At 39.9% G+C, this 25,485-nt stretch overlaps 2 protein-coding genes across 6 annotated transcripts; both read left to right on the forward strand.

The window, feature by feature from the left end:
- LOC8074075 (cysteine-rich receptor-like protein kinase 10) lies at positions 6,674 to 15,843 on the forward strand. Of its 4 annotated transcripts, none has more exons than XM_021465768.1 (8): positions 6,674 to 7,510; positions 11,068 to 11,202; positions 13,921 to 14,051; positions 14,275 to 14,485; positions 14,606 to 14,843; positions 14,932 to 15,082; positions 15,186 to 15,253; positions 15,340 to 15,843. In XM_021465768.1, the coding sequence occupies exons 1-7, from the start codon at positions 6,697 to 6,699 to the stop codon at positions 15,246 to 15,248; spliced, it is 1,743 nt and encodes a 580-aa protein (XP_021321443.1). In that variant the 5' UTR covers positions 6,674 to 6,696; the 3' UTR covers positions 15,249 to 15,253; positions 15,340 to 15,843. The 4 variants fall into 4 exon arrangements, with proteins under 4 accessions (XP_021321443.1, XP_021321442.1, XP_021321440.1 ...); XM_021465767.1 differs by having other exon boundaries at positions 14,600 to 14,843; positions 15,340 to 15,461; XM_021465765.1 differs by having other exon boundaries at positions 14,600 to 14,843; positions 14,932 to 15,253.
- On the forward strand, positions 20,329 to 25,195 carry LOC8066144 (N-acetyl-D-glucosamine kinase). 2 transcript variants are annotated; one of them, XM_002443766.2, is made up of 7 exons: positions 20,329 to 20,630; positions 21,260 to 21,407; positions 21,670 to 21,861; positions 22,698 to 22,826; positions 23,600 to 23,769; positions 24,295 to 24,425; positions 24,790 to 25,195. In XM_002443766.2, the coding sequence occupies exons 1-7, from the start codon at positions 20,432 to 20,434 to the stop codon at positions 24,865 to 24,867; spliced, it is 1,047 nt and encodes a 348-aa protein (XP_002443811.1). In that variant the 5' UTR covers positions 20,329 to 20,431; the 3' UTR covers positions 24,868 to 25,195. The 2 variants fall into 2 exon arrangements, with proteins under 2 accessions (XP_002443811.1, XP_021320440.1); XM_021464765.1 differs by having other exon boundaries at positions 24,295 to 24,392.

Consider the following 25,485-nt stretch of genomic DNA (forward strand, 5'->3'; position numbering starts at 1 on the left):
ACAACTTGAAAAGATCAGGAAAGAGATTCTCTAACGGTTTCTCCATCAACCAAGTGTCTTTCCAAAAAGAAGTTCTCTGTCCATTTTTGACAATCATTTTCCTACCTTGTAGATATAATTCTTTTATTTTCAACAAATCTGACCAAACGGCCGAATCATTTTGCTTATGCTTCACAGTACAGATAGAATCTTTTTTCAGATATTTAAATTTAACAATCTCTTGCCAAAGCCCTTTTTCATTATCAAGTTTCCACCACCATTTCATCATTAGACTAATATTCATCTTCTTCAAATCTCTAATACCTAAACCACCTTTTTTCCTGTTTTTACAAATCTTTGTCCATCTAATCAGATGATATTTCTTTTTAGTTCCACCTCCTTGCCAAAAAAAGGTTCTTCTAATCTTGTCAATTTTATCAATGATAGTCTTGGGAAGAAGATAAATAGACATATGATACACAGCAGTATTACTCAAGCTAGCATTGATAAGAATGTTCCTCCCAGCAATGGACATTAAGCCTCCTTTCCAGACATCAAGTTTTTTACTATTTTTTTCAACCAAAGGCATCCAATCAATCACATGTAACCGACTTGGACTAACTGGCACACCGAGATATTTGATGGGAAATGTTCCAATTTGACAGTTAAAATCTCAGCATACTTACTAGCCCAGTTATCCTCATCATTAATAGTTAAAACTTCACTTTTATAGAAATTAATTTTGAGACCAGCCATCATTTCATACATATATAGTAAAAGCTTCATGTTTCTTGCTCCTTGTATACTATGTTTCAAACAGATTATGGTGTCATCAGCATATTGTAATACAGCTACCCCTTTATCAATAATGTGATCAACCAAACCAGTGAATAAATCATTTTTTTGTGCTTTATGAATCATCCTGGACAAACCATCTGCTACAAAGTTAAAGAGCAACGGGGATAAAGGATCACCTTGTCTTACTCCTTTAAAGCTCTTGATGTAAGGCCCAACCAAATTATTCAATTTCACACTTACAGTTCCTCCAGATACCACTTTCTCGATCCAATGACACCACTTTTGATCAAATCCTCTAGCTACTAGACATTCAAATAAAAAATTCCATTTGACTTTATCATATGCTTTTTCAAAATCCAATTTCAGAATTACTCCCATCTGTTTTTTCCTTTTGGTTTCATGTAGTATTTCATGTAAGATCATCACTCCATTCATAATATTCCTTCCTTTCATGAAGGCAGTTTGATTTTGATGAATCAACTTATCAGCCACTCTCTCCAATCTCAATGTTAATGTTTTGGTGACGAGTTTGTATAGACAGTTCAACAAGCAAATTGGTCTAAATTGTTGAATTTTAGAAGCTTCAGAAACCTTTGGTAATAAGGTGATGATTCCATAGTTGATTCTTAAAATATCAATTGTATCATTATAGAATTCCTCAAAAAGCTTCATAACATCTGTTTTTAACAATACTCCAGCAAGCTTGAAAGAATTCAATTGGAATTTTATCCGGTCCTGCTGCTTTATTTTTTTCCATTTGAAAAAGAGCCTCTTTAATTTCTGACTCAGAAAAAGGTCTTATCAACATTTGATTTTCTTCTGCAGATACTTGTTCTAATTCATTCCATAAACTTGAATCGATATGAATATTATGATCATCAGCAGGTCCAAACAACTCTGTATAATATTCAGTGGCATGATTTAACAAATTCTCATCTCCTTCAATAACATGACCATCACTCTCAAGAAAAAGGACATTATTTTTTCTCTTCCTACCATTAGCAATGCTATGAAAGTATTTAGTGTTATTGTCACCTTTCAACAACCATTGTTCATGACATCTATTTATCCAATAAGTTTCCTCTTGATCCAACAGCTCTAAGGACTCCTTAGTCAGCTGCATTTTTTCTCTAACTTGTCCATCAGATAAATCACCCATGTCTTCTAAAGATTCCAAATTTGTCAGTTTTTCACTAATAAGTTTCCTCTGTTTTCTCAAATCTCCCTGCAAACTAAAACCCCATCCTTTAAAATACTACTTAATCAACTTCAATTTTTGCTGTATCTTATCTAAAGAAGTTCTAGTATTGCAGGGTTTGGACCAAATCCTCTCTACAGCCTCAAGGAAATCTGGATTATGTAACCAGCTAAGTTCAAATTTGAATTGAATAGGGGTCTTGGTTTTTTGCAAACCAGAAGATAGAATTAAAGGATTGTGATCAGAGATCTCTCTAGGTAGTCTTTTAACCATAACTGTGGGAAACATTTCCTCCCAATCTTTGGAGACTAGAATTCTATCCAACTTTTCTAAAATAGGATCCTCCTGATTATTAGACCAAGTGAACAAGCCTCCAGTCATTATAATTTCTTTCAACTCATAGAAGCCAATCAAGGAATTGAACAAACTAGAAAATTTATTTAGTCCATGAGGTTTATTTCTCTCATTTGCATATCTCAAAATATTAAAATCACCTCCAATGATAATAGGTTCAGTATTTCTAGAACAAAAGGAGGAGAGCTCAGCCAAAAATTCCATTTTACTATCATCATGAGGAGCCCCATAAACTACTAACAAATTCCATTTCTGTTTTAACTGTTTATCCCACAGGTTAACTTGTATCATATATTTCCCTTGCTGAAAAGATCCAACATCATATAGCTCAATTCTAACCCCAACAAGGATGCCACCTGATTTCCCATTTGATGAGTTATAAAGCCACAAATAATCATCATAATAGTCAAACTTTTTAAGCAGTTTTTGTTCACAATCCTGAACCATTGTTTCTTGAAGTCCAATGAAATGAAAGCGGTATTGATATATAAGATCCTTCAAGAAAGTATAGACTCCTTTTTTTCCTCAGACCTCTACAATTCCAAATCAACCCTTGTATATTCATTTTTTGACTTTCTTATGTTGTTTAATGAGAGTAGCTTTACTAGGCTTTCTCCCTTTTTTATTTTGTGCACCAGGATTTTCCTGTATGCTTTTCTTTTCTTTAGTCATTGTGGAAAGCATTAAGCTTCTCCTTCTATCCCTTTTTTTCTTCCTAGATTCAACCAAAATGAAATCCTCTATTTCAGAAGACTCATCTTTGTGCCATTCAATAGCTAATACATCACTTCCTTCCTGGTCCCCTTCAACTGACTCAGTTGGAGGATTCTTATTCTTGCACAATTGTTTATGATAAAGATCATCTCTTACTTTTTCTAGGTCTTTAGTCACATTAAAGGTGTCAAAATCCTCCTCTTCTACTACAATACCCATACAAGAAGTAATAGCAGCAAGTTCTTCATTTGGCAAAACAGAAAAAGAATTATAGTTTGAAGAGTTACCTTCAAGATTAGCCTTCTGAACCCTCTTTTCAACTTTCTCCATAGTGTTGAGTGTTGTATCTTTTTTGAGCCTTTCACTCCTCCTTCTTTCTTGGACTTGAGCTGCTTCAACATCAATTTCCATCTTGTGGTTGGGCTGAACTGGAACCTCTAGAGCCGAAGACTCCTTATCAAGCTCCATACCAACACTTTCTTGAGTTGTAATAATATTATCATCAGGTATGAAAATCTCAGGAGAACAAACAGATTGAGAAGCTTTCTCAATGCTTGTATGTCCTTCATCCTCAGTGATACCAACCAAAACTTTCTTAGTTGGCTCTTCAGTATTCACAGCATTGATCTCATTCACAAACCAGATTTGTTTAGAAGGTTCCCCTAGAACTTGCTTGGATGTTTGACCATCAGTTTCCAGACCAGCCAACATAGATAATTTGATAGCAAAAGAGTCATTGTCAGAATCAGAGTCTTCAAAGTTATCAAGGATGTGAACTCTTTCATCATCATCATTGCTGACATTCTTCTTATGAGTTTTCTGAGCATCTGCCATCAACTTAGAGGGAGCCTTGTTTGTTGTATCCATCTTAGAAGGAGCAGACCAGCACACTACCTGTTTACTGCCTTCTGTCTCATTTTTCTTAGACTGTTTTGAGGCATCCTGAGATGAAGTATCTCTGTTATCATGTTTTCTGTCCTCATCTTGGTCAGATTTGTTTCTCTTAGCAGGAGGAGGTATATCAGGGTCACCCACCATAATCCCACTTTTGAGAACTTTAGATCCATTGTCTAACCCAACTTCCCTTTCAAAGCCAAAATCAATCAGAAACATCCCCAGAAAGCTTTCAGCAGATTTAGGTACCCTTGTCACATCTCTACAGGCAATCTTGAGCCTCACATAATCATATCTATATCTTGACCCTTCATCAATTTCAATCACTTTCCCCACTAATCCACCAACTTTGGCTAGAGTGAGAATGGATCTTTGATCATCAGGAATACCAGAGACTCTAAACCAAGCAGTTTGCAGCACACCTTTGGCCCCTACAGCAGGAGACCAAGCTTCTATCTTAATTTGAGCATCATTTTTCAGAGTAAGATTCTTTATACGACTCCATTCATTAACCATCTTAGCAGTTGGAAATCTAAGCAAGAATTTACTGTCAGCTATAGGACGAGCTTTCCAACGCCAAGCATCAGCACCAATCAAATTCATGAACTCAAATTCAATATTTTTTGCATTGGCAGTACCACTGGTCACAGTAATAACAGCAGTACTAGCTTTTTCCAAAGCCACCCTAGGATCAATGCATTCTTCAATATAAAAGAAACTTTGTTCTTCTACTTGAGTAGCACATAATTCAGGACCATAGTTCCAAGGGAGGCATTTTTTGCATTCAAAAGTGCTATGATTATAAAAACCACAAATCTCACACAAAATCCTACGGCAATCTTTGGCAGTATGATTAGAAAGACCACATCTATCACATATGACAGTGTACTGGTCATCAGGATGAGAGGATTCCTGGAGAACAGAAGCATTTTTTGTACCTTCACTCTTCTGATGATCATTTTTCACAGCAGCCTCAGCCCCTCTGGACACCCACTTATCTTGTTTGTCATCATCAAGAGGTCTTTTTCCTTCCCACTTAGCCTTACTCATCTCTGACTCCATAGCAGTCTTGTCAATCTCTTCTCCACCACCAGATTTGTTCTCCACAACCTCATCACTAGCTATCCCTTCATCTTTTCTTTTCCAAGAATTTTGTCTTCCACCAGATCCACCAAACCCTCTTCCCTGCCCACCACCTGCAAATCCTCCTCGACCATAGCCAAAACCACCACAGTCTTGCCCGAAGCCACCACGATTGTAGCCGAAACCCCCTCTACTGCCGCGACCTTGAGCAAATCCTCCTCGATCCGATCCAAATCTCCCTCTGTTGGACCCAAAGCCTCCACCCCGACCCTCTCCCCGCGATTGCATCTCCACCACAACCGTGGGAGCCGGATTGGCTCGCACCACTGCCGCAAAAGAGCGAGGTCTTGCACCTTTCCATAGATGCCCTACGAATTTAGCTAGATTGGAGGTGGGAGAAGAAGGGGATGGGATAGAGTTAGGGTTGCCTGCCGCAGAAGAGCCCTCCCCGGTTCGGGTGAGGGAAAAGGTATCGGGTAGAGAAAAGAGCCCCGTCTCGGAGTCCATTTTACCCATATACCCCTCCACTATCGAATGAATTTCACGAGGCTTCACAGAAGGGTGTGGCCCTAAAATTCCAGGGATCAGCCTCACTTTAGGCGGTCTCCGAAACCACTTCTCAAATCCCCCAATCCCCTGTTCCTGCCTGAATTGAACAAAATCATCTGAAACTAAATCTTCAGAACTCTTAGTCCTACGATAAGAATTCCAGTGTAAACGAATTGGAGTATCTTTGATTTTCAGAGTATCTACAGAAACTTCTTCAAACGGAAAATCACGTTTCTCAATTGCAAAACGAAGTTTCGGATCATGATCAACAAAAGGAGGCCCAAATCTTCTCTGTTTCGCCCCAAATCGAATGGAATCACGAATTGAAGGAAAATCAGATTCACAAAAATGTCGCAGAGACGAGATCACCGGAAATCGAGAAGAAGCTCCATCACCTGATCCAGAAGGGGATCCACACCTATGTGAGATTCCTCCTGGAACCGGATCCCCCGCATGGTTTCCCCGTCGGCGGAACACCGATGAGTTCGCAGGGTTGTCCCATCGGCGAGGCCCCGACGGAAGTCCTTCCTCTCCCCTGCATGCGCTTCTGCACACCCAGCTCCCTCCGGACGCTTCCCAGGCGCGGAGATTCCCCGTCGACGGTGCTCCAGAGAGGAGTCCTCCCGCTCGCCTAGAATCGCCTCCCCTGCCTGCACGGGCCGCTTCTCCGTCGCCTTCGCGGCGCCGCTCTCGGTGGAAGCGGCGGCGGGCGCAGAGGTTGGGCCGGCGGGCGCAGAGGTCGGGGCCGTCATCTCCAGGTGTTGGCTATGTAGTACGTACATCGCAAGACAAATTTATTAAAAGCATAAGTAATATGTCATTAGCATATGTGGGTTACTGTAGCACTTAAGGCTAATCATGGAGTAACTAGGCTTAAAAGATTCGTCTCGCGATTCTCAACTAAACTGTGTAATTAGTTTATTTTTTATCTACATTTAATGATCATGCATGTGTCCAAAGATTCGATGTGATGGATGAAAAATTTTTAGGTGGGGACTAAACAGGGGAACACGTGACTTTCTCTGTTATCCATTATTATATTATTACTCCTATTCCCCTTCTCAGCTCCTCACCCCGGCCAGCAACAAGAAGCAGCCACCATAATCTCTCGAAAATCAGAATCCTCCATGGTTGTCGTGGCCACCTTGGTGGCTTTAACGCTCTTGAGCACCGCCGCCCTGCAGGCTCAGCCGCCATGGCCGATCTGCGAAACCAGCAGCGGTAACTACACCAAGAACAGCACGTACAAAGCAAACATAGAATACCTAGCCAGCTTCCTCCCACAGTACGCGTCCTCGAATCCCAACTACCTCTTCGCCTCCGGCTCCTCTGGCATCTCCCCGGACGTCATCTACGCAATCGCGCTCTGCCGTGGCGACACCAACGCCTCGTCCTGCGCCACCTGCGTCGCCGCGGCTATTCAGGCAGCCGGGGAGGTCTGCCCGCTCGTCAAGACCGTGACAATCTACGACGACCCATGCATCGTCCGCTTCAGCGAGCAGGGCTTCCCCATCAGGCCTCCCTACGACACAGGGATGACGATCACCTGGAACTACGAGAATCTCAGCGCCGCCGTGGCGCCGTCTTTCGAAGCAGCCACCGCTCGACTCGTCAACGCCACCGTAGAGTACGCGGCGGCGGACCAGACCACCAGGCGATTCGGCACCGGGGAGGCGCCCTTCGACGACGAGGAATTCCCCAAGATTTACTCGTTGGCGCAGTGTACGCCGGACATGACGGCCGACCAGTGCCGGAGCTGTCTCTGGTACATAATTGGGAGGTTCACAAAGGAATTTTTCGCCGGGAAGAAAGGCGGTCGAGTTCTCGGGGTGCGCTGCAACTACCGGTTTGAGACGTACCCTTTCTTCTATGGCCGCCCGCTACTGCAACTCCAGCCGCCCAACGGGCCGTCGCCTGCACCAGCGTCTCAAGCCACCGGAGGTAAGTCGTTACGTTACTACTGCCTCGTTTCTTTTACATTTCTCACACCACGCTGACCTGACCATTATTTATATAGTTTCTCAATTTTAAATACATATACCAAGATATAATTAAATATATATATACTGTATATTGGATAATACTTCCCCATCCTAAGTTATAAGTCACATTGATTTTTTTTTTATGCTATGTATCTAGACGTATATTACATAGCAAAATTGATGTACCAAAAAAATCAGAGCCACTTATGATTTAGAACGAAAGGAGTACTTAAATGCCTCTATCTCTATCTCTTCTTCATTTTAATTTGTTCGATGCTTCCTCTGCCCAAACCACTTCGCTGCTGACCTGAACCACAAGCCCATAGCTCATCCTGGCCTCTTTTCCTACGGTTCTGGCCACCACATACTCCCTCTATCCCTATTTAAGTATCACTGTAAAAAAAATAAAGTTTAACTAGATTTATAAAAAAACATTGGCAATATTTATATCTTTAAATAAAATTATTATAAAAATTAGATCCAAAGGTCTATTCAATGATACTTATATATGTACAATAAATATTTGAGTATGTTTGATTTCTGAGGAAGTGGTAATGATAGATAAAAAGGTACAGAGGGATCACGTGAAAAAGTCCTAATATAGCTAGGGGTGAATAGCTTATTTAAAAATTCTACAAAATCACTAGAGCAAGAGGTTAGTAAATAATAAAGTGAAGCTTTTTGTTCTACCTCTATAATAGGGTGTTTGCAAGCCACCTGACCAATAATTCTAGTTGCTAAAATTACTAGGCATACAAGAACTAAGTCTCTACAAGATACAATAGTGAGCTTAACTTACACAAAGCAAAATTTAGCAACTAAACTGGTTACACTACTTTGCGGTAAGTAGATGGAGAGGATGAAATATTTATACCGTCGTGTAGGGGATGAACCAATCACCAATATATGAACAATCAAGCACTGGGAGAATGCAAATCAAACACAAATGTGACACCGTTTTTTTTCCGAGGTTCACGTGCTTGCCGGCAAGCTATGTCCCCGTTGTGTCGATCAACACTTGGTGGTTCGGCAGCTAAGAGGTGTAGCACGAACCTCGTCCGCACTAGGACACCGTAAGAACCTACCCACAAGTGAGGTAGCTCAATGACACGAGCAATCCACTAGAGTTACCTTTCGGCTCTCCGTCGGAGGAGGCACAAAACTCCTCATAATCACCGAGAGATGGCCACGAACAATCATCAACTCGTGCCAATGCTCCTCCGCTGCTCCAAGCCATCTAGGTGACGGCAACCACCAAGAGTAACAAGAAAACCGCAGCCAAATCGATCTCCAAGTGCTAGTAGATACAATCACTAAATCAAATGTATTTGGAATCACTTCCAATCTCACAAAGATGCTTAATCTATAAAGGAGATGAGTGGAAGATGTTTGCTTAGACTCACAAGGATGTCAATTATGCTAGAATGCCAAGAGTGTGAGCCCCAAGCTGGCCAACAATTATTTATAAGCCTTTGAAACAAATAGAGTCGTTGGCTCTTTCACTGGATAGAAATTAGAGGCGTTGAACGCGCACACGGTGAGCCGTCAGATGCTGGAACCCAATGACTGTCACATATACTCAGTCAAATTTGACCCGTTCAACTCCAACAGTCACTTAAACGTTTAAATTCTCAGAGACAATGCGTTGCATCGGACGCTACTCAGGGAGACCTGTAAACACGCAGGGATGTCGGACGCATCCGATGCGTCCACACTGGACGCTCCCTGGCGTCCAACGCTCACAACCACAGAGGCTCGCTCGCACGCACAAACACTGACGTCACACTCCGTCAGATGCGGGAACAGTGTCGGAGCCACGTCCGACGCTCACCCATCGGACAGTCTGATGCACGGTTTTCACTCGCACCGCAAACTGAGAATACACCAGACGTTGGGCCAGCGTCCGACGCCTCCGCGACCAGCGTCCGGTAACACTCCCGCGACTTCACTAAATTTTCCACGGCGCAATAGAAAATATGCACTTCATTTTCTCAAAAGTGCCGAATCCCGAGGAAGAAAGAAACCCAAATCACCGTGCTTTGGGTCGTGCCTTTGGCCTGCGTGCTGCATGCTTAACTTTAATAGGATGCATGCTGACCTAGATACTCAAATAGCTAACTGATTCAGTCTTGTTGGGGACGCCCTTGGGTTTTAGCTCTAGATTATGTGTCTTGTGTAGCGTTGGGTGGCTGGAGTTCAATGCATGAACACTACTCGGGCGCTCCATCTAATCAAGGTGCATCCAGATTGTTTTGGACAAAAAGATTAGTGAGTATTTATTCGGTATTCACAATAAAATAAATATCTATCAAAGCATTTTATTCTCTCCTTACACCTTTGTGGCTCATTTTGGTCGTGTTTGGTTCTCTTGCTAAATTTTAGCTAGCTAAACTTTAGTCACTTTAGTAGCTAAAGTTCCAAACACACTAACTAAAAAGAGCTAAAATAGTTTAATCTCATTAGTCATCCAAAAGTAACTAAAATAGTTTTGTTTGACCAAAATTTAGCGAGAGGAATCAAACAAGCCCTTTCTCGGTGGATGGTGGAGGGTGTGTTTGGAATCTTTGTCGTTGCTTGCTTGCCATGCTGGGCAAGAAAATTGATGTTTGGTTGTCTTGCTCGCTATTTCGTTTTTCTTAGGGGGTGTTTAGTTTCAAAAGAATGTAAAATACAAAATGTCAACTACTTAGAATGATAAAATGCAAAATGCTGAAATTTTTAGGGTCATGTTTAGTTCCATCCAAAATGCATAATTTATTGCCGTCATGAGGGCCTCATGAGACTCTTCTGGTTTTTTTTGGCCTCTTGAGGCCAAAATCCAAAATGAAAAATAGCCATTTTTTGCCAAAATTTTTGCATAGTGTTTAGTTTTATTTTGCAAAATAATGAACCAAAACCCAAAAATTTTTGAAATTTGAGGGAAACTAAACACCCCCTTACTTTCTAGATTTATGTCACCAACCAGAGCCAGCCAAAAATGCTCACTGACGCTGGCTAGGCTGTCCTTGCCGAGCAAGGTGTTGTGAGCTGTAGAGACAAACCAACCATTGGTACATGAGTTTCCTCCAAAAAAAAAACCCATCCGTACATGAGTAACTTCTGATAAACCTGGATGCTTGTAGGAACTAAATTGTTTCATTTGGGTTGGGGTACATATGTACCAAACTACATTATAGTTTCTACTGTATTGTTTTTTATTATTGTTGTTGTTGTTGTTGTTGTTGTTGTTGTTGTTGTGAATACTACATCTTACAGGTTTCATGTCGCATCAAATTTTTAAAACTTTGAGCTCTTAATCAGTCTTTTGAAAAGTTGGATCATTTGGAACTGTGGCCTATGGGCTTGGCCTATACTCTCGGAATTTCAAACATCGTCATATAGAAGGAAGCAGATTTTTTTAAAAAAAAAAAAAAAACTTCAAGCAGTTGTTGAAATTACGTTAATTTCTAGTAATAACCAACACATACATCCATATGTATTATTTTCTGGAACTCATATTTTGGTTTTTCTTTGCAGAAGGAATAACTGACAATAGAAGTAAAGTTGTGGCCATTGCAGTTCCTACAATTGCTGCAGTATTAATTACCTTTATAGCGTGCTGGTATTGTTTATGGAGGAGACGACGACTGGCGGCAAAAGCGCTACAACTAAGTAAATCCCCTTAACTGTTTTTTTTTTGAAATTTAGCACAAGAAATTGATGAAATATTTGTACTTCCATTCCGGCCAGCAGTCCTCTGTTTTGCTTAATTCAGTATAGTTATTGTTTACTTCATTTTTATCCTTACCACTGGCGGAGCTACGTGCAGAGACCATCCTGGGCGATGGCCTCCCCTTGCTCCATGCAAATTTCTAGAGACTCAGCCACTAGCCCATGTGCCCCAGTAAAATCTAGTTGACGTAAGCACATCTAAGCAATGCAAGTAAGCATCGCAGTCCACTCAAAATCTTGAACTCTTGATGCACTCCCATTTTCTTCATCACCATGGTGGTCTCTTCTGACGTGCTCATAGCTGCTAGTCTGCTATACATCTCTTAATGCAGCTCTGTGCTCGTTGATCATCATAAGGTTTCTCTTTTATACATCTCTTAATGTCGGCCCTTGATCTCTTGTGCACATACGCATGGCGCTGGTCCTTCGCTTTTCCTAATCGGCACTTGATCAACATGTCGATGCACAAGCCAATGCAAGTCCATTTCTTTGTTTGTTTTTTTTTTTTTTGGTCAACAAAACCAAATCAGAGCCGGATATATCTAGAAGAGCCAAAATATTTTATAATTTGGAACGAAAGGAGTAGAAGGAATGGAGGTAGGATGATGGAAGAAGACCCTAAGAGGATGAGGGGGAGAAGGAGACACCTATTGGGGTTTCTGAATGGAAGATGAGGAGAGACCCGTTGGGTTTCTAAATGGAAGAGAGAAACCTATTAGGGTTTTTGAATGGAAGAAGAGGAGAGACATGTTAGCCATGTTAGGTTTCTGAATAGAAGAAAACCCGATGAGGACGAGTTGGGGTAGGAGAGACTTGTTGGGATTTCTGAATAATTGATATGTACCTTTAAATTGCTAACGCTGCCACTTAGGATTTAGCAAGGCTCTCTGGTAGCGATTCTCCAGGAGAATCTCTCCAGCTAAATAGCTAAGTCTCGCATAGATTCAGATTGGGGCTATGTAAGAATCACTTTTCCATTTATATTAGGAGGTGGGAGCTAAAAAAGACATGTTCTCTACTACTCCCTGCTCAAAACCCACAAAAATCACTCTAAAACCAATTATCATCAGTTCCTTTACCATAATCAAGTAGAATCACTCATTTAGAGAATCAGAGCCAAAGTCAACTAGGGAACGAAGGAGCAGACCCAGAGCCTGTATTCCTCCACCGTTCTTACTAGGCCTTGTGTATACCACATCGTGTAGCGATGATGGAGAAATACAACATATAAGATGGGAGAAGTCTTCATTATTAGACTAGTCTTTTGGGTTGAATTGAACCCAATGTCTTATATATTGTCAGTTTTAGTGGACTTAGGACCTGTGAAAGCGTAGATCGAAAACACTCGGTGGACACCACCGGTTCTAACATGTATCAAACTAGAGTGTGTGAAAGCACATATTGGTCGGCCTGGTGAACAGAGCCACGTATCCTGACACTGTGGCCTGAACAAGAACAGAGCAGCACCTCTTGCCGATTCACACCTGTGTACTCGCCCACCAGTTCAGCACACCAGCCAAGCCACTGTTGTCGGGGCTCTCCTATCAGTCGACCACAGTAGCACCGTGCACGGAATGGCTCCCCACCACTTCAGCACAACATAACAGCCCCTCCACAAACACGCCTGTGCTAAACTGTAAGCTCCCGGTGACAAAAAAAAAATAGTGGAAAAGGGATGGAATCCACAGGGTTAACCTGCTCTTGTTACTGTATTGTAAATTAATTAGGGCACTCTAAAGCCAGAAACTAGATGGTTTCTATAGCTATTAATTAGTACGTCAACTTAGCAAAACGCTGATGTCTCATTATAGTTATTGAAGAGAGACAATGAAATGGTTTTTTATACAGGAACCATGCATGTCTATACAAGAACCAAAATACAAAGAGATGTGATTGGTAGATGTCACGAGAACTCGCTCTATTTTGTTAACCTTTTTCAATAAAATTCCTATAGGGGCTCTGACCCCTCCAGTTTTATCAAAAAAAAATAGACGAATATTTAACTTATAGAAACTATATATTGAGAGCATAAGTTTGATAAGTGGTGTCTATATAAATTAGCAAGTATATATGGAAACTATCACATCACATAGCTTCTATGTTGCGATTGTCTTTAGAGCCATTTGGAGTACTTTAGGGCCTGGAGCTAGAGGTGAAGAACACGGACAACAACTAAATAGGGGAAAGTTTTCTAGTCCATGTCTTCAAATTCTTCTCTGCTCCAGTTTTGTCTCTACTATATTTAATAGGTATTTATGCCTCAACAATAAATCATTTCATGTTTCGAGAAAATTGACCAACCTTTTAGAGATGTGTATGATCTTCAAGAAAGAATTTGCCTTGAACAATGGCTTTTTATCTAAAAAACTGAACAATGGCTAGAAGCCCAATTGTATTTAGTTTTCTTTGTAGCTATTATATTTATATTTAATATAAGTAAATAGTGGGGGATATCCTCTCCTGATTCCTAAAAAAAAGAAAAATGCATTGTTGATGTCTCGTACGGTTATCTTTCAATACATACTAAGTTCAGTTCCTCAAGATGCTTTTAGACCATTTTTCCTTAAAATCATGCAATTTGGTCATGAGTGTTCTTCTAAAAATATTTACTAAAATGTGAACCGCCATTGATTACTTCTCTCCTCAAATTTCAAATAGAATCAACTACTCCGGATGATATTGAAAGTATTGGTTCACTGCTTCTTGATCTGTCAACACTACGAGTTGCTACTGGTGACTTTTCTGAACACAAAAGGCTCGGTGAAGGTGGCTTCGGTGTAGTATACAAGGTATCAATTAGAACCCTTTTGTGTAATCCTGTTGATTTCCTTCTTTTCCTTTTTTGTTTCTTGAGCTGTACCTGTGCACTCCCTTTATTTAGTGTTTTTAATAAATTTCAGGGGGGTGGGGGGGGCAACCCCTCCAATTTTTCTAAAAAAAAAATGCACCACAAAAGATACTAATTGTGTTTTTATCTCTCCATAGCCCATATCTTTCTTTACCTATTTGCAGGGAGACCTACCTGATGGTCAGGAAATAGCCGTGAAGAGACTAGCACAGACTTCCAGACAAGGGATAGAAGAGCTAAAAACTGAACTACTTTTAGTCGCCAAACTGAACCACAACAATCTTGTCCGGCTTATTGGCGTTTGCTTGGAAGAAAATGAAAAGATACTTGCATATGAATACATGCCCAATAGAAGCCTTGATACAATTCTTTTTGGTATTTCCTGAGCTCGGTGTTTATCTAATTAAAAGAAATGAATCCCCAGTTAGGGCTAACTTCGAGACCAAATTACTGTACTCTATGCTAACTTATATATGTTTCTTGCTTGAGTGGTAGATGCAGAGAAAGCTAAGGAGCTAGATTGGGCACAAAGGTTTAAAATTATAAGTGGGATCGCTAGAGGCTTACAATACCTTCATGAAGATTCTCAACTGAAGATAGTTCATCGGGACCTCAAAGCAAGCAATGTTCTGTTGGATTCTGCTTATAATCCTAAGATTTCAGACTTTGGCTTAGCGAAGATATTTGGAAGGGATCAATCACACGTTGTCACTAACCGCATTGCTGGAACGTAGTAAGTATGGTAAAACATTTTAATTATTTGCCAATAATTTGTTATCGGATTAGCTCAGGTAATAAAACCTATAATAATCTTATTACAGTGGATACATGTCACCAGAGTATGCGATGCGTGGTCAGTGTTCAATGAAGTCAGACGTGTTTAGCTTTGGTGTTTTGGTCCTAGAGATCGTCACGGGGAGAAGAAACTATGTCTCCTACAACAGTGAGCAAGATGTTGATCTTATAAACCTTGTAAGTACTTCACAGGCATACACATGTCAAATTCGGGACAGGCACTTATTGCCGTCTCATAATCAGTGTGTAGACGTGTTTAGCTTTGGTGTTTTGGTCCTAGAGATCGTCACGGGGAGAAGAAACTATGTCTCCTACAACAGTGAGCAAGATGTTGATCTTATAAACCTTGTAAGTACTTCACAGGCATACACATGTCAAATTCGGGACAGGCACTTATTGCCGTCTCATAATCAGTGTGTACCTATTTGATACAGATATGGGAGCATTGGACCAGGGATAAAGCCATCAACTTGATTGATGCATCCTTGAATAGCAACTATCCAGCTGACATTGTGTTGAAGTGCATCCACATTGGGCTATTGTGTGTCGAGCAAAAACCTACAGATCGGTCGTTGATGTCAGCTGTTAACTACATGCTTAATAGCAACGCAGCCGCCTGTCTCCCCCCTTTGTCCAGGCCAACCATTTGGTTCCGTGAGACTGATGATGAACTAAATCCAAAAGCTTCAATTTCCTGGGGAAGAACCAAAACGAAATCATCGCGGAATGAAGTGTCCATCACAGAGATCGAGTCCCGATAAGCCTTGAGAGTTGGGACTTCCTATTTTTCTTCTTCTGAATATTTTTTTTGGTTATATAAGCTCTGATTTGACACGACTTCCTATTTTGTTTCGTTAAGTGCCAAATTCAATTGTTAAAATCAAAATTGACATGATGATAATTGTTGATATGATCGATCATGATTTGAACAATATATTGAAGTACATGCTTTGGATTAATTATTCAGTACTCTATCGGTTTCGAATTGTAAGTTATTTTGGTTACCACAGCAATATATCATCCTGCCCCGCCCTTGGATAACAACTACGATGGAGTCGAGAGCTCGGGCTGCCACTACCTGACTCTGCAGTTAACCCGCCGTCAATGGTGCTCTCCGCCATAGACTGGGATAAGGATGATCCCCAGGTGTGCTTTGTCAACAATTTTCTGTTCGCCTATAATAGACCTAAAAACGCGGGGTCTACACAGATGCATCTAGGAGGAAAACGAGACTGTCAGGAACAACATTCTGCAAAAAGAAGAATTCTCTGTCAGAGATCCGTAAGGGTCTATTCGTTTGATTCCAAAACCATGGCCTTGTTTAGTTCCGAAAAAATTTCGAATTTCGCTACCGTAGCACTTTCGTTTTTATTTGACAAATATTGTCTAATTATGAACTAACTAGTGTTTAGGGTTTGTTTTCGTCTATATTTAATATTTCATGCATGTGCCGCAAGATTCGATGTGACGGGAAATCTTAAAAACTTTTTGGATTTCGGGGTAAACTAAACAAGGCCCATGAGGATTGGATGTGACTGAGAAAGATTTAATCTCCAGCAGGTTAAAATCTCCTTCAGTCTCCTCCAACCCCCTTAGACTCTATTCGTTTCCTAAGGATTGACCCTAGGAATTGTTTCCAGCCGGAACGTTTCTTTAATTTATATATCTATTTCACGGCTGGAATGGTTCCCAGCGTCGGAAGCGTTAACCGAACGGAGACAATCTTTTTTTTAATTTTGGAACAGGATGTGCGAAGGACAGGGACCTCATCCACGACCACGAGATCGCGCAAAGACCCAAAGACGGTGACCCGAGCTCTTCATGATCATAAATAATCAATCGGCGACAAGACAAGGCCATTCGCAGCATGTTCAAGCACGGAAGTGCAAGGCCCACTGTGTCCTCCAAGACGAAGGGCTGCCCTGACGGCTGACTCCAACATTCCAAGAAGCAGACCAAGAGGCGCAAGGGCGGTGACTTCGTCGCTCCGACCGAGCATCCTTAGGTCTATGGTCTAACTAGGGATTGTTTGATAGCTAAAAAAGTTGTTGTACATTAGGGCACTCCCAATACAGAAACTATCATAGTTTCTATAGACATTAATATCATGATACCATCTAAGCACTTTGCTAATATGATAAGATAGTTATTGAAGAGAGAGCAAAAATCATAGAAACTGAGTCTCTACGCGAGATCCAAGACATAAAAGAGCATTCCCAATGCTAGAAGCTACATATAGTTTCTATACCTATTAATTTTCATAGACACTATGTATAGAAACTATTGTCACAATGGATAATTTCTATACAATATTTTTTTATCCAATCACATTCATTCTCTCTCCATTCTTAGCCAATCATATTACTTCATGTCTTGGATTTCATGTAGACATGGTTTCTAACTTAGATCCAGTTTCTATGATTTTTGTTCTCTCTCTTCAATAACTACTTTACCACATCAGCAAAATGCTTAGGTGGCACTATAATTAATGTCTATAGAAATCATGATGGTTTCTGCATTGGGAGTGCCCTTAGGCCATTCTCAGTCTAGGTTTTATGGCTCAATTTCCAACACATCTACTCCCTCTATACTCATATTTTTTGACATTTAGAACGTGATTGTGGTAACCAATGAGTAATTAATTAGGTGTTAGTTTTCCATATCTGCCCCTAATAAATATGGTGGCAAATGGTCTCTACTCCCTCCGCTCATGAAAGAATCAATTCCTAGAATTCGTGTTAGTCAAACTTTTTAAATTTGACTAACTTTATAGAAAAGAGTAATAATATCTATGATATAAAATGCGCATCATATGAAAATATATTCTATGATAAATCTAATGATACTGATTTAATACTATAAATCTTAGCAATTTTTTTAGAAATTTAGTTAAAGTTTAAAAATTTTAACTTAAACCAACTCTAAAAATTGATTTTTTCATAGACAGAGACAATATATAAGAAAGTAAACCAACTCAGTTGGCTAGTGCACAATTACTAGAGTGTTGTGATCCAGGTTTGAGCCCCAATGGCCACTTATTTTTTGCATGGGAGTGGCTGGGCGTGTGGGTTTTTTCTTTGCATGTGAGCGTTGGGCGCATGTGAGTGGCTCGGTGTGGCGCGTGTTCTAGGCTTCTTGCATGGCGCGTGCTGGTTGAGAGGTGGATGGAACGTCGACTTTTTTGTATAGTGAGGAAGTACTTTTTTGAAACAATTATACTCATGAAACTCTCTGTATTTCTATAAAATTTTTATCATCTCTCTTCATTAATATAGTACTATATCTTCATATTTAATGTCTATGAAACTCCAGTAAAACCACTTAGGTCAGTCTCAGTGGTAATTTCATCTGAGTTTCATTCACATTACATAGGCTGACATATAGGCATTTTAGATGGCATGACAGTGTATTTAAGAAAAGAGAGAAAAAATATGCTTCATCTAAATGAAACTGTCTAGACACGATTACCAACTCTTTATGAGTCTTGAAATTAAATGTCTATGAAACCATGAAATGAAACTCTCCATTGAGAGTGGGTGTTTCATCCAAGTTTTATTTTATTTCACATGACATGGCAATATTGGAAACAACGCTATGAAACTCTCCACTGAGACTGGCCTTAGAGCACTTCCAATGCAGAAACCATCATAGTTTTTATAGACATTAATTATAGTGTCACCTAAGCATTTTGCTGATGTGACAAGGTAGTTAGAAATCATGTCTACACAAATTCAAGACATAAGTGAATGATTGGTTGAGAATAGAAAGAATGAATGTGATTGGATAAAAATTATTCTGTAGAAATTATCTATTGGGACCATGGTTTTCATATATAGTGTTTATAAAAATTAATAGGTATAAAAACGCTGTCCTCAGTTAGGGGTGAAGCTACGTGCTGATTAGAGGGTGCAAAATGTAACCCCTAAAATTTATAAAAATAGTGATTAGGTTCAAAATTTCACCATATACACACCCCACATAGAAGATGTCTATAAACCCACGAGCTAAGTGCGCCCCGTCTAATCTGTTGTAGCTTTGTCAGTGTCCTTAGTGGGAGTTTCATGATTCAGTTTTCAATATATCTATATTTTATAAACAGTACAGAAGAGTTTTATGAGAATAAAACTTTCTCTACTCCCATAAAAATTTTATTATCTCTCTTTATTAATACAGTGTCACATCAGTATATTTAATGTATGAAATTCTAATAAATTTTATTAAAACTGGAACCTTAGTTCTAAAAACCGGTTTGAGAAAAATTCTAAAATCAGCTACTGCTAATTTTTACACGTGATCTTGTAGTTCCATCTTATATACTCTCCAATCACCTTTTAGCTGTCAAACATATAACAATGTACTTATTGGGATAGTGTTAGGCTAGGAAGGACAAGATACTATTGTTCTACGCATGCTACCTGGGCCTCCTGAGAAGAGACGACAGGAGGAATCGATGCTAGAATAGACAATATATATAAAAAAATGTAGTCCCAATAAATATTTCTATAGAATATCTTTTTATCTAATTATATTTATTCTCTTTTAATTCTCAACCAATCATATCACTTTATGTCTTAAATCTCGAGTAGACATAGTTTCTAATTTAAATATTGTTTTTTATGATTTTTGATCTCTCTTTTCAATAACTACCTTGTCACACTAGCAAAATATCTAAGTGACACTATAATTAATATTTATAGAAACTATGATGATTTCTATATTGAGAGTGCTCTCACACTCTAAAACTACTCCCTCTATTTTTTATCTCCTTTGTTTTAGCCTTCGGTACAATGACTAAGGGCACTCACAATGCAGACTCTATCATGGAGTCTAAAGTTATTTATTACCTCGAACAATGTGGACTTAGAGTCTAAATAAGACTTAGAGTCTTATTTTTTCTACCTCTTTCTTCAATAAATATGCTGCCACATCAGTAAAATACCATAAATAATATGTAATTAATTGTCTTGGACTCTGTGATAGAGTCTTGCATTGTGAGGGCACTCACAATGCAGACTCTATCATAGAGTCTAAAGTTATTTATTACCTCGAACAATGTGGACTTGGAGTCTAAATAAGACTTGGAGTCTTATTTTTTCTATCTCTTTTTTAAATAAATATGCTGCCACATCAGCAAAATATCATAAATAATATGTAATTAAATGTCTTGGACTCTGTGATAGAGTCTTGCATTGTGAGTGCTCTGAGTGCCCTAAGGAGTATAGCAAAAGCATTCACTTTATATTTAATCATCTCGGACTGAGCCCACATGAAAAGTTAGAGTCAAAGAACAACCGATGAGCAGTAAAGAGACAATAAATATAGATAAGTGGTCATCAGTGAGCAGTAAAAGTAAGGAGATTTTTAATAAAATGTTTTTGTTTAAATGAAGGAGATAAATAAATGGAGGGAGTAGTATTTCTCCTGCACTAGATAGAAAAAAGAAAAAAAATCTGCCATACATCATCAGACTTTGACTCGCTTCTACCTCGCGCAACCCGAGAAGAGAGGAGTGGGTCTACGCGAGAGATGGGCGGCTACGACAACGGCGACTCGACGGCGGCCGCGGCGCTTGCTGAAGGCGGCGTGATCCTGGGCGTGGATGGCGGCACCACCAACACCGTCTGCGTCTGCCTGCCGGCCGCAATGTCGCCGCCGGAGTCTCCGGCCGCCGTCCCCGTGCTCGCCCGTGCCGTTGCCGGCTGCTCAAACCGCAATTCCGTCGGAGGTAATCATCAGAGATCTTCCCATTCAGAGGATGCCTGATGCGCACCTCGTGTCCAAAATTCGATCTTGGTGATTGACCTGTCGAATTTTTGGGGGATTTTGTGTCCGTGAAAGGTGTTGCCTAATCGCCGTTGATTTTGTCATACTTTTAGTTGCGGGTGCTGTAAGGATTATAGGAAATACTGGATCTTCGCAATTGGTGGAGAGTTTCTGGGGAATAAATGAACTGTCTGCATAGCACTTCACTGATGGGGAAAAACAGCACAACATTTACCCCTGAATTGATACTTGATACCATTGTGGTCTGGACTTCCTTTGCCATTCTAAAGGAATACTGTGCCAAATGTGCGACCAGAGTCCATAGTTCTGTACACAAACCATGTATGTTTCTGTAAGCCACTAAGCTGTAACACAGTATACAATTGGAAAATGGGAATGTTTTCTGAGTGATATTTCTCTCTTTTTTCCGCCTTGCCATGTTGTAACGTGGGAGCAATAGCATCTGGAAGAATTCTGTAACACAGTATACAATTGGAACATGGGAATGTTTTCTGGGTGATATTTTTCTCTTTTTCCCCCTTGCCATGTTCAGTCAAAGAAATACTGACCACTTTGTCCTCTATTCGTCAGAAAGCACCGCCTTGGAAACTCTCGAGCAGGTCATGACAGAGGCTCTAGCATTGGCCAACACAGATCGTTCAGCTGTCCGAGCAGTTTGTTTAGCCGTATCAGGAGTTAACCATCCTTCAGATCAGCTGAGGATGCTGGAATGGATCCGGTATAGTTTTCTCTGTATTTGAGTATTGAACCTAAAGGAAAGTGTTGCATTATTGTGGTCCACAGCAACCACTATTTCACTTGAATAAATGCTGATATCAAGATGCTCAATTGCTTGAGCCTATTCATTTGGACACCCCTGATGCTTTGGATTGTCAGAATGGTGCTGTTTTTTTATGTATGTCATTACAAACCAGAACAGGCTGACAGCCAGAAATGCAAAACTGATAGTAAGTCATCATTTTCTTGTATATTTTCTCCAGGGATCTGTTCCCAGAGAATTCCAAGTTCTTTGTAGAAAATGACGCAGTGGCGGCTCTGGCTAGTGGTACAATGGGAAAGCTGCATGGCTGTGTGTTGATTGCAGGCACTGGATGCATTGCTTATGGGGTTACAGAAGATGGAAAAGTAGCAAGAGCAGCTGGTGCCGGGCCTGTTTTGGGCGACTGGGGTAGGTGAGTTATATTATCTATGGTTATGGCAACAGGACCCTATGAACCTTGAAACTGTATATTTTATGGTGCCTTGTTTGAACTTTAAAGTTGGATTGCCCTATGAACCTTGAAACTGTATACTTTATGGTGCCTTGTTTGAACTTTAAAGTTGGATTGTTAGAACATCGTTCCTTTTTTATGATTTTGTTGTTGGAACAGATATATAAGTGCTTTCAGTTGCCACATGCTCTTTTTCAAAAGTTTATGCCTGATTTGCAACATGAGAAACAGAAGTCTAGGGGGTGCTCAACTGACAAGCATCATTGTTTGTCGCACACCCAGTAGAAATTATTTGGTGTTTTCAGATCTTGTTTGGATATCAGGTTATATGCATATATCATGCAAAGACAACAAAGCCCTTTATACCCAAACATATCGCAGAAAGGTTATTTATATGTTCAATGTTCTTGGGTTGCCGAATTATGAACTGGGGAATTGGGAAGATGGCCTTTTACTGCTTTTGGTTAAGGAAATCTGACTGGGGGTTGCCAAACTGTGAATTGGGAATCAAAAGTGAGTGATGCTGTCATACCCTAAATGAAAGGGGGGCAGCGACCATGAGTAAATGGTTGGCCAAATAGCATGTCCATTTCTCCTTCAGTGCATTTGACTCAGCCTTGCAGCTCCTGCCTCTCACCCAAATTGATGGGTCTTCCAGCATCTTGAAATCCTTCACCATTGACTGTTGTAGTTTAAAAAGATTTGCTCGGTGCTTATAAAACCTATTATTCTGTGATTCCAATACAACTTGCCTGTGACAAAAGAAAACGTAGGTGACTGTGTGTACATTAATGCAGTGGATATGGCATTGCTGCACAGGCCCTGACAGCAGTTATAAAAGCATATGATGGTCGTGGGCCACAAACTAGTCTTACCAAAGACATCCTTGAGAAGCTTGAACTTTCTTCACCAGACGAAATCATAGGGTAAGTTCTCTCACACTAATGCATCATCTGTATACAGTTCAGTTGTCTTCCCTGGGAACTCGAATGGTAGATTAATATGCAAAAGAAAACAGTAGGGTTTCCCCTCCTGTTTTGGGCTTTTGGCAGAAAAAAAATGCAAAAAAAGGCACACTAATTTTATTGCATAACATTCTGCATTTTTTTTCTCCCAAAAGCCCAAAGCTACGATATTAGTGCCCAAAGCTACGATACTTGTGTCAAAAGTATGTGCCCTTCTGTGACCATGCTACGATATTGTTCATCAATGTAAATATAAACCTGACCAGGCTTGCATTGTTCTAACAGGATTTTTCCATTAGGCATTAATCCTTATTTCAAGACTCACCCTGCTGGTGCATTATACTCATTCTATTCAATATTCCATATTTTTAAGCTCATAGAATGATTAATAGTGTACCTTCTGTGCCCATGCTACGATATTGTTCATCAATGTAAATATAAACCTGACCAGGCTTGCATTGTTCTGATAGGATTTTTTTTTTCATTAGGCATTAATCCTTAGCATCTATTCTCCTTTAGTTTCTTCTCATTTCAAGATTCATCTTGTTGGTGTACTATACCCATTCCATTCAATAGTCCATATTTTTAAGCTCCTAGAATGATTAATAGTGTAATATTTCATAAGTAGTTAATATTTCTGAAGCTTCTAGCATTTGTGAATATTTTTTCCGTACTCTAGCTGATCATTGATATTTGGAATCTTGTACTTAATCGCCACTCTTGTTCTGGCACAGGTGGACATATGCAGATCCATCTTGGGCTCGTATTGCAGCACTTGTACCAGTTGTGGTATCTTCTGCTGAAGATGGTGATGAAGTAGCTAACAGAATTTTGCATGATTCAGTCCAAGAGTTGGCTGATACTGTTATAGCAGTTGTTCGACGTCTTAGATTGTGTGGTGAAGGTAATGTCTATGTTGTCCGTGCAACAGTACTTGGCTTTAATTTTGTCCAACAGGCCTATTTGATTATTTGAATGGACTAGTGGCATCTTAGGTATAAATATTACTTCTCTGGGGTCAGGACATCAAGTCAAGTCATCCGTACATAGGGATGTCATTGTATATCTTATTAATCAATCAAAGAATGCAAACTGGTCTTTTCCCTGCAAAGGGTTCTTTCGGCCCATTCTGTCTGCCTTCTGCATGTCAGTTGTCATGTCATAGATGAGCATTTAGCAACTGGTTTACTGTGATAAATGAGTTGCGGGCTTAAGACACTCTTGTAGGGTTCTTGTTGTGGTTCAAAGTAAGACGTACTCTATTTCTTCGGTGTTGAGTACCAAGGATTCCGATCATAGAATTCTTTATTTGGACCTAGATATTATTCTGCTCAGATTCTGTTTCTATTTCCAAATGCTGTGTCAATGTTAGGAACTGACAACAGGAAAGCAGTTCTGTATACCTGAAAGTTCATCTTTAATCTGGCAGATGGAAAGGACATATTTCCACTTGTTTTGGTTGGAGGGGTCCTTGAAGGAAATAAAAAGTGGGATATCAGTGGCGAGGTCATAAAATGTATTTCCAAGGTCTTCCCAGGCACTGATCCTATTTGGCCTGAGGTTAGTATATCCATTACTATTCTTGTTCCAAACTTTGTCTCTGTTGTACACATCCATGCTGGCTTCTGGGTACTTATTAAGCACTCTAAGGGTTCAAAAGATTTGGGATGGTATCACTTTTTGTATCAGAAGTCATTATTTTTTCGGTAACATAGTTTTGGATTAAATTCGTTCAAAAAAATAATTTTAAATTAAATGTGCATACATTTCTCTCACCAAGAAAGCAGTTATCCATTTGAAAACATGGAGCAAGACTTTATTTTTTTGGTATAGGCATTAGTCATTTTGATTTTTTTTTAAAAAAAAACATGGATGAATTATCATCCATTTTAGAAGCTAACCAAAATGTGCCATAAAATTTCAGGTGGAACCAGCAATCGGTGCTGCCTTGCTAGCCTGGAGCCATCACTGCAAAGGGTTGAAATTGGAGAATGGAAGTTGATTCCCGGCATTTAAGGATGTCAATTGTATATTGAGGAATTGGCCAACCAAAGGAGAAATTTGATCCCAAAGATACATTCATCGGCATGAAGACCTTTGGTTCCCAACAAGTAATAAATCACGGATGGATGCAAACATAAGGTGTGGATAAAACATATTTCTGATGTAAGTAGTTAGTGTGTCAAAAGAATTGTTCAATAGACCTCTGATTCTAACTATCGGTGATTGTTGTATGTGTGCTGTTTGTGTTTGGGGTTAACATCTGTGTACCATGGATAATAAATCTTCAAATGTGTATTTTTTTTTACTATACATTGTACTTGACCTGATGGTGATGGCCTCTATAAGCTTTTAGTTGCCATACTGAACTCGTGCAGCTGAATGCCCAGTCCAGCATTTGTTTGCTGTTGGGGACACGAAGCCCGCAGAGTCCCCTCGTGATCCACTCGGCTCAAGCAAAAACAAGTCAGGCCGATACCAAGTATACTTAGGCCTGATCCCTTAGCTGATAAGTCATGGCAGGCTAAGATTTCGTTTGTTTGCTATATGTATGATTACATTGAGGGGATGAGCTTGGCAAATTTAGCAGATAAGTTCAAACAAACAGGCTAAGGTTTTG

Source organism: Sorghum bicolor, chromosome 7, assembly GCF_000003195.3.
Source record: "Sorghum bicolor cultivar BTx623 chromosome 7, Sorghum_bicolor_NCBIv3, whole genome shotgun sequence".
NCBI lineage: Eukaryota > Viridiplantae > Streptophyta > Magnoliopsida > Poales > Poaceae > Sorghum > Sorghum bicolor.